Source organism: Sycon ciliatum, chromosome 2 (genome assembly GCF_964019385.1).
Source record: "Sycon ciliatum chromosome 2, ocSycCili1.1, whole genome shotgun sequence".
NCBI lineage: Eukaryota > Metazoa > Porifera > Calcarea > Leucosolenida > Sycettidae > Sycon > Sycon ciliatum.
Window position 1 is genome coordinate 50,142,583 of NC_088644.1, and position 9,920 is coordinate 50,152,502.

The window sequence follows — 9,920 nt, forward strand, 5'->3', positions numbered from 1 at the left end:
CATACCATACCATTAGCCGCCGATGCGTAGCAGTGAAACCTGTCGAACACAACCGCATAAGGGAACTTGAAAATGTGGTCTCTGTCACCAGGTGGTCGCCTTGTCCAGGGTCAATTGACTGGAAATAGCACCCATTTGTCCTGGTTGCAGTGGTCTTCTAGAACAGGTGGTCGCCTTGACAGGTTTTACTGCATTCCGCACTCATTAGACCTACGCATGCAGCCCACGAATCTCGTTAAGAAAGTAGCTATCGAGGATAATATTGGTAAGCATGACTCTCTTATGTTGATCTAGCATTACTGATTGCTCTCTACCCTCAGTTCTTTGTCTGAGTTATACGCATTCCAATTTGGTACAAGTATTCTGCTGTCTAGGAGCCGGGAAAGCACGCTTTCTTAGCATCCTTCAAAGCAACATAAACTTCTGGGCTGTGCCAGAACCTACTGCAGACTGGCAGAATGTGGCTTCGGAGTAGGTGAGTTGATTCATATCAAGTTTGAGCAGCGTTGTCGAAAATATGACCATAATAATAATATATGTCTGCATTGTACTGAATGAAATGACAATGCAATGTACATGTAGTAAAGGTTGGCACATGATTCTGCACAACACAGCCAGCGAGAAAGTGAAAAGCGAGCATTCAAATTAGCATTATATGCTGATATATCAAGCAGCGCTCAAAGCATTATTAGTAATAATAATCAAGCATTAGGCGAAGATGCCCAAATACGTGTGCCAGCGGATAGCTGAAATAGGGCATGACGCAAAACCACTTGGGGCCGTCAGGTTAATTTTCCTGGACCGAGCCAGCCGGGAAAAAACCCTCGCGCCGACGGACGCAGTAGAGAGGGAAAAAACCGGGTAGGCATGGTGTAGGCATGGCAAATGGTGAGCACACTGCGTAATGTGGAAATACACAACAGTTCTCTTAGTCTAAATCATCAGCTCCGCTTCCAGGAGTAGATCGTCGCTGTTGACTGTTTTGTCAAGGTCTGGCTTATTCAAGTGGACGTAGATTACGTCACCAACAAATTCTCTCATCGCTTTCTCAAATGCATCGTCATCAAGCAGGTCGATGTCATCGAGCCTAGAACAGTCAAAAGAATAAGAAGTTATCTACAGCCGGTAAGACAATACGAAGGGACATTCAGGTACTGCTATGGGAATGTCTTGGATGTGATCTACTCAAACTACAATGTTGTAACTGCAGTAGTAATAACTGCACCACTCATGTTTATAATTAAAATCCAAAAATGACGGAATATTAAAAGAAAAATTACGTCTAGCATGGGACTCGGGTAGACTGAAATTTTCACACCCATAGGAACTCAATCACCCTGGAGGATCAAAGTGCAGATGCAGCTTCTAAAGCGGTCGGAGATGAGTAGTTCAGACCTACCATACAGTTGCCTATAAAATACGGAAAAATCAATCCGCTGCATCCATGCAAATTCGATTCGCGCCATGAATCCAGAAATGTGCAGTGTGAAAACTCGGACACATTAACGCATGGCATGTAAGGCACAGTGTGATGAGAATTAGCCCGTAACAAGCACTTACCAATCAAATTCAGACTTGGCATCGGACTTCATAGTAGTAGTATCAGCAGTGGAAGTAACTTCACTTCCTTCACTTTGGGACACCTTCTTAGTGGCTGGGCTTTCCTCCTTAGCTGAACAGTACAGATGAAGAAGCAAGCGCCTTTTATTAATATATTTACATCGGATCAAGCCAGATTATAGCATCCCATTAGCCATAGAATGCTGGAACATACATATCATACACGCAAGATGACCTACTAGAAACCCCTACGTCAGGAATAGCGTTAACTATTTGCAAAGCCCTTAAACTGTATTGTAGCAGACTACAGCCGTGTTGAAGCAAATGGTCTTTCCACACGAGAAGGAAGCAGAACTCACCACATGTAACGAGAGGTGTAGCACATATCCCAAAGACCATACAGTAAATACCGATCCGGGCCACACAAATAAACAACCAGAGAAAGGTATTGCTTAAGAAAAGGCACAGGAAAGGACAACAGATCGAAAGTAACGTCTTCACGCACATTTCTAATACCTGCATCAGCAATGCAACTTACCAGACGAATGATTGCTGAGTCTTGTTATCTTAGCAGGTGGTGCAGCTGGAGTGGAACTCTTGGTAGGTGCAGTACTCAGTACTGAACTACATACACTCTTGCTTGCTGAAATGACAATTACTGATGGGGATTCCTTGCTGGTTGAATCGGCCGGTCTCCTTTGAATAGTGGAAGTCTGACTATCGGCCGGTCTCCTTTGACAGGTGCCTGCTGCAGAAACAGTGCTGTCACTAATGGTCTCGCGATGCTTGCGTTTCTCAGCAAGGATTTCATCTAAAGACTTGATGTGAAGACCAGCAGCGGTGGACGCTGGTGGGGTCGCTGGAACATCAACAGGCTATGGAGCAGTCAGAAGAATGGCAACAGAGAGAGCGAGAGAGAGAGAGAGAGAGAGAGAGAGAGAAAGAGAGAGAGAGGGAGAGAAGGCGAAAGTGAGAGAGAGTGAATAAGAGGCAGCTAAAACAGCTGAGAGGCCTTCCATTGGCTGATGAATTAAGACAGTGCAACACGTAAACCATCCGCAGGATATTATGACGACGCACCTTAAAGCAATGAATGAAGTTGTTAGCTTTATTTGACACATAACTGGCGCAAAGAACGGATGGCACCTTTGCGGAACAGCTCGATAACAACAAAATGAAGAAAGCAAGCCATGCACAAAATGAATAGTGGTGCACATGCAAGCTTCACTTTCAAGTTTGGTGCAAAGTTTGGTCTTGTGGTGCTGTGCACTGGTGTGGTCAGTAGCTTCGGTGGTACTGCAACAGTTACTAATTATACATGTTAGCAAGTAGTACCTTTTGTGGCTTGCTGCTGGCGTGCACCTTAGCCCAGGGTTCTCTTCTCTGTTCTTGTTCTGTGTCCTGCTGACGCTGCTGCTGGAGCTGCTGTTGCTTGGAAAAGCGTTTGGCTCTTAGCTCCTTGACGGACAGCCCACTGGACTGAAGAGGGCACGATGGTAGTGTCTGCCTTTGAGCAGATGATGATGTCTGCCTTTGAGCAGATGATGATGTCCGCCTCTGAGCAAATGAAGACGGCATTGACAGAGGCTTCTTGGTGAAACAAATTGTATGACCAATTTTATTCAGCGACTGAAATTTGAATGTTTCCGCTTTAACTTCCACCTGCAATGAAAAGCAACATAAACAGGACAGGCACAGAGCCACGTACCACCGGAAAGAAGAAAAAACACTTGATGTCATTTTAAGGTTCAATAAGCCCCGAAATCAGCCACACACAGAGATGAAGAGATGCACGCACGTTTACTTAGGAACTCAAGAACGCAAAATAAAATATTGCAAAGTAACCGCCAGTGTGGTTGAAGTTCTGAAACTAAAGGATAACTGGTGAAACGTTGGGGATCCTCAAAAGACACCGCCAAAGTCGTCAACAAAATGGAAAGCATATGAACCTGTCAACTTTCAGCACCAGGACAGCACCAGGACATACATATCCTTGCATGTGTCCTTCAGAAAGAAAGGATTAGAAAGTTGTACTCTAGATTCATGTCTGCGAAAATGAAAAATTTCCTTTTCATAAATGAAGGCAATGCCACTAAAACTTTAAAGAAGCAAGCATATTGGTGCATGCATGCGCTGACAGTTACAGACAACCAGACAGACACACATCACACACAGTTACACCCTGTCCTACACACATACATGTACATAAACACATACACACATACACACATACACACATACACACATACACACATACACACATACACACATACACACACACATACACACACACGCATACACACCCACACACACGCACATACACATACACACATACACACACGCACATACACATACACACATACACACACACCTCAGACCTCAGACATGCCCATCGCGGGAGCGATGATAGCGAACAGCTATGTTTTAGACATAGCAACTTGTGCTGGGATTACACCATTCAACAGCTTGCAAGGCTGATGAATTGACCGCCACTATTTTTAGCCTGGTATCCACCACACAGCTGTTTGAAGTGACTTTTTCTGGCCAGCGAATCCCTATTTTTCATTTTTCCATTTTTTCTTTTTTTCTTTTTTTTCTTTTTCTACACACACACCACACCACATACTTCGGCATACACTGGCTGTTGGTAACCACCCAGGAGAATGAAAGAAAAGTCAGGAAGAGTCTGAGAAAGAGAAGAAAGACGTGTGTGACCATAATCGTCGGGAATCGAACCCGCAACCTATCGATTGGAAATCGCTGCACATACCACTGCACCATATGGGACACACACATACACACACATACACACATACACACATACACACACACATACACACACACGCACATTTGACATTTGACGCCCATCGCCGGAGGCGATGATAACAATGCTACGGCAGAAGCCATAGCAACCTGTGCTGGGATTGCACCATTCAACAGCTTGCAAGGCTGAAGAATTGACCGTCACTATTCAGCCTTGTCTACACCATACAGCTATTTGAAGTGATTTTTTCTGGCCAGTGAATCCCTATTTTTGGTCTTTTTCATTTATTTCCCCGCACACACATCACACCACATACTCCGGCATGCACTGGCTGTTGGTGACCACCCAGGAGAATGAAAGAAAAGCCAGGAAGAGTCTGAGAAAGAGAAGAAAGACGTGTGTGACCATATTCGTCGGGAATCGAACCCGCAACCTATCGATTGGAAATCGCTGCACAAACCACTGCACCATATGGGACACACACACACACATACACATACACATACCCGCACACACAACTCATTCATTGATATACCACTGGATATACACGGATACAGTACCTCAGGCCTGCGTCGTTTGGCTAACGGCTTTGTTTGGTCTTCTTGCTGAACAGATGCTGTCCTTTTCATGGGTAACAAAGGACCTGGACCACACCTTGCAGTTTCAGGTCTGCGCTGTTGATTTAGATGATCGCGAGCATGAACCCAATGGTATCGGCTCGTTGCTCGAGTTGCTCTTCTCACATCCATTCTAGAGTCAGCTGCAGTTGAGTCGGTGGCAACCCCTTGTGTTCCGGCTTGTCGCAGTCTTTCTTGAGAATTGCCAATAGTTCGGATGGTAGGGCTGCGCTGTGCACTGCTGTCACCATGTATGGGTATCAGCAAGTTGAAATCAGGTGGAAGCACCTGCGTTGGTCCACCTGAAGAGTAGATAGGACAGTAAGGGTTAGCATCAGTGATGGATTGTCTTGATGCATGGCAAGCAGTATATAAGCCGCATCCAGCAACATTGCGCTCACCATGAGCAAGAGAACGCAAGTAACCGGTGATACGCAACTCCCGCAGCCCTTTCCGTACCAAGGACGTTTAACATGTTTGTTTGATTTTCCTAATATTTCAGGTTAAATGGGCCTTCTTGCTTCATGTTGTTCTTGTTTGGCTTTATTTAAAGTGGAGTTCCAAAACAGGCCTAAACCTAATGACAATGGTCCCACTGATAATAAGAGAAAAGAAAAATATATAATAATAAGCGGGCAAACAGAACCAAGAAGAAGATACAGCTGTAGTTAGATAACTAATATGAGCACGGCAGCAGGGGAAAAAAGTCACAAGCACGGCAACCGGGAAGAAAGGAGTGATTGAGTGAGAGAGAGAGAGATAGAGAGAGAGAAAGAGAGAGAGAGAGAAAGAGAGAGAGATAGATAGAGAGAGAGAGACAGACACACACACAGACACAAACAGAGAGAGAGAGAGAGAGAGAGAGAGAGAGAGAGAGAGAGAGAGAGAGAGAGAGAGAGAGAGAGAGAGAGAGAGAGAGAGAGAGAGAGAGAGAGAGAGCGAGAGAGAGAGAGAGAGAGAGAGAGAGAGAGAGAGAGAGAGAGAGAGAGAGAGAGAGAGAGAGAGAGGGGGAGAGAGAGAGAGCGGGGAGAGAGAGAAAGAGAGAGAGAGAGAGAGAGAGAGAGAGAGAGAGAGAGAGAGAGAGAGAGAGTGAGAGGGGGAGAGAGGGAGAGAGCGAGAGAGCGAGAGAGAGAAAGAGAGAGCGAGAGAGAGACAGAGAGAGAGAGATAGAAAGACAGAGACAGAGAAGGAAAGACAGAAAGAAAGAAAGAAAGAGGGGTAAGAGAGAGAGAGAGAGAGAGTGAGAGAGAGAGAGAGAGTGAGAGCTAGAGTGAGAGACAGAGAGAGAGAAATTGAATGAGTCAGAGAAAAGCAGAGCGGGAAGTAGAGAGAGATAAAGAGAAAGAGAGAGAGAGAGAGAGAGAGAGAGAGAGAGAGAGAGAGAGGCTCAGTGAGAGAGAAACTCAGATAGGGAATAATACAGCAGTGAGAGAGGAAGTGTATAAATATAATGCCAGAACAAGCGAAAAGGGACATTATCCCGAACTTTGGGCATTTTTTGAGTTATCAACAGATTCTAGTAGCCAGAAGATGTACAAATCACATGGAAAAAAACAATTGGAAATCCATCCACGGATAGCAAAGTTATGGGCACTTCGTTGACGGTGAAACGTTTACGGTCGCTCATGGTGAGTAGTCACGCCAGCCCAAGGACTCAGGGAAAAGCGAAGGGAGCAAGGCAGCTGCGCTGAAAGGAAGCTCCTTTGTCTTTTACGCTCGGGCATGCTGCGCGTGCAGCGGAGGTCGCGCGGTCGATCGATCGATATTTGATCGCCAATGCGTGGTACGTGGGTCGATTAAGACAGAGTTTTCTTCTACAGGAGCTGTGGGATGCTGGCTCTGCTATCCACAGAGTGAATTAGCTCCAAAGAAATCACGTATCACCGAAAAACGCACACTTGCAAGTCCTCCGAACGTGACAGCCGGAAATCAGCTGATTTACTTCAAGTGCGATTTTCTCAAAATCAAGTGCCGCGGGATAACGTCCCTTTTCGCTTGCGCTGGCTAAATTATTAAATAAAATTAAAAATTAAAATAAAATAGAAGAGTGAAAGGATGAGGGGAACAGAGAGAAACACAGAGCGGAAGACAGAGAGGGAGAAAGAGGACAATGGCAAAAGATAAAGATATAGGACAAACACCTTGAAAGAAGGAAGATAAACAAACAGATACTTACAGGAAAATTCACAAGTCCCGTCCGACTTCAGACCGAGAATCGTATAATCCCAACTCTTCTGCAAGGACGATACTTAGCAAGGCGCTAGAAGGATCCACACAGAGAGAACCTGATTCTGATATCTGTTGGGAGACGGCGACTCACTCAGGCACGCAAATAATCAATCTCTGGTGGGAAGCAAGGTGTTTGAAGGAAGATGCTAGAAAACCAACCGGTGACAGAAACTTATCGTGCAGAACTGGCTGGAGACTGTAGCAAACCTAGGGTTTTTATACATGTACCTACGCTACGTGACGTCGCATTGCGGCTGGTGATTGCCTGCTGATTCGTCAGCGTGTGGTATAGGGCACTCCACGATGACACTAGACTTGGGCTTCAATGTGAAGGACCCCACGATAGGCGGTCTGCCTTTGGGTCATCCTAGTTGTTACGTGTAGAAGAGGTCACCGGCGTATCACTTTAAAATCGAAGGACATGTAATTATTAGGTCTACACTCAGATGGACAGCCAACGATAATATATAAAAAGTAAAAAGGACGAAAGAACTACAAGTGCCTCATTTGACTGGATGTGTGTGTTTGCGTGGGTACTTGCGACCTCAAACCTACCTCAAACGTTATTTTTATTATTCATAACAGGGTACCTCACTTCAGACTCTCCAACTACGATTTTTTCGCTGCATGAGTTCTCTCTTTGTTTCTCTCCTTATTATTCAGTTCGCCGTGGTTAGCTACCACCCGAACAACCCCCATTGCACAACACTACTCGCCACTGAGATAGACAAGTCGAGGTAGCTGAATGTGTGCGAGGCATTCTCCTGGGTGTGTTCCACTGTGAAGCGTATGTCTGGGTGTCTGCTGCTCAAGACACACAACAACTCACTTCACCATTGCTGCTGGTAACCACACTTCTCGTGCTTTCCCTTCACATCGCACTAACACATATTCACACTTACAGACACAGCTCTTCACTGGTCTCCTTCGCTCCTTCCCTTTCTACTAACACACTTCACCATTGCTGCTACCCTCCACACATACAAACATTTCCAGCACTACCGCACCACACAGCATTATTATATACTCGGTTCAGTTTTTGTTGGCTTTTAAGTTGAATGGTTTTTCACCGTGAAGATGGGCCATGGCCGAAAATTTGGTGCATTCCATTTATATCTAGTATTATTTATTTATTTTGGAAGTGAAGTGAACTTATGCAGCGAAGAGACCGTAGTTGGAGAGTCTGAAGTGAGGTACCCTGTAATGTGTGAGTGGCTGCAATGGAGTCTGCGAGTGCTTAGAATTTTTATTATTATTGTTGTTACTATTATTTTTAACCCCTTGACTTGAGCGCGGATGACTTGTACTAGTACGTCATAAGACCCACCCAGTAGTGCCTTACGGATGTGCTTATAATTATTATTATTACTGTATTATTATTTGTAAGAACGGGATTGCTCCCCACACTGGAGCTCGCGCTATTCCGCCGACTTTACTTTACACTTGACTGACTCACGACTGCCATCCAGAGCACACGAGAAGTCCATCGAACCTTCGACTCGGCAAACCTGCAAGAAAGCACCTCTCCCTGCTCAATACACAGTGTTTCGGGGAATTCACCCCTCATCAGTTGAGCTTGAGTAGGCTGAGGAAGATTGTGCCTGAAGAGCACCACTTATATAGTGCTCTCCAGGCACAAACATCACCAGGGATACAAACTTACAGAGACGCTCTGTGGGGAGCAAACCCGTTCTTACAAATCATCGCCGAAGTCCCAACCACTACTTCGTTTTGTATTATTATTATTATTATTATTGGTTGGTTTGTCGGGTTGAGCTCCCGGCAGCTCTCGCTCTTGCGAGAGACTTTTGTTCCTTGACAATGTTTCCAGACAGATGAGTTGCTACTAGATGAGTTGCTTGAATAAGCCGAAGGCAACAGTTACTGTGTTTACGGAGCGCAGTAAGAATGACTCGTCCCTCAGAGCAGGAACGTTCAACGCTCGTTCCTTGAAAAGCCACATCAAGAAAATTACAATAATACAAGATTTCGAACAATACAGGCTTGACATCCTCGGACTGACGGAGACCTGGCTGAACGGAGCCGGTGTAGACACGTACGACAACGGACATGTTCTGTATCGTTCGGGTGGCTCGTCGTCCAGAGCTGGAGTTGGCCTTCTCATCAACAAGAAACTAATAAATAATGTGGAGTCGTACAAATTTATCTCCGAACGGATGATATCAGTTCGTCTCCGAAATGGACCTCGACGTGACAGCAACTCCCTCACGGTGGTCTGCTGCTACGCTCCGACGCTGCAACGCTCGACATCACATCCTCAGGAAACAGATGACTTCTACTCCGCACTACGAGGTATTGCCCGGGAGGTCAGTAGAAGAGATGATTTTATGATATTGGGAGACCTGAATGCAAAAGTAGGGAGCGCCCGACCTGCTTCAGGAGGTGCAGTGGGATGTTTCTCCAAGCACGTATCAAGCAACGCGAACGGTGAGAGACTGATTGAGCTGTGTGAGGAGCAAAATCTGATGTTGTGCAACACCATGTTCAAACATCGTATGCAGCATCGTTCGACATGGTTCTCGGATGGGCTCGTACACAGGGATGGCCAACCTGTTCGAAACATGATTGATTTTGTGATTATGCGAAGATCAAACACAGTGCGCGTTGTGAATGCCAGGTCATACGGTGGATTCACAACAAGATCCGATCACCATCCGGTTATTGCAGATTTTCGACTACAGTCCGTTTCAAAAAGATTTACAATCCTGGCGATCGCCCGCGGAGTTTGG

The 9,920-nt window shown here is 45.5% G+C and overlaps 1 protein-coding gene across 1 annotated transcript; it reads right to left on the minus strand.

Moving 5' to 3' along the window:
* Positions 1-868: 868 nt before the first annotated feature.
* On the minus strand, positions 869-7,345 carry LOC135810949 (sialidase-like). The gene is made up of 6 exons (XM_065324327.1): positions 7,118-7,345; positions 4,885-5,243; positions 2,896-3,222; positions 2,099-2,435; positions 1,561-1,672; positions 869-1,087 (listed from the first exon to the last, which is right to left on the minus strand). Exons 2-6 carry the CDS (start codon positions 5,071-5,073, stop codon positions 934-936), a joined length of 1,119 nt encoding a protein of 372 aa, XP_065180399.1. The 5' UTR covers positions 5,074-5,243; positions 7,118-7,345; the 3' UTR covers positions 869-933.
* Positions 7,346-9,920: the final 2,575 nt, after the last annotated feature.

Coding starts and splice junctions, on each gene's coding strand:
- LOC135810949 (XM_065324327.1), bottom strand. CDS start 5,073: ATGGATGTGAGAAGAGCAACTCGAGCAACGAGCCGATACCATTGGGTT. Junction 2,436..2,895: donor CCAGCAGCAAGCCACAAAAG/GTACTACTTGCT, acceptor ACTGCTCCATAG/CCTGTTGATGTTCCAGCGAC. Junction 1,673..2,098: donor ACTCAGCAATCATTCGTCTG/GTAAGTTGCATT, acceptor TGTACTGTTCAG/CTAAGGAGGAAAGCCCAGCC.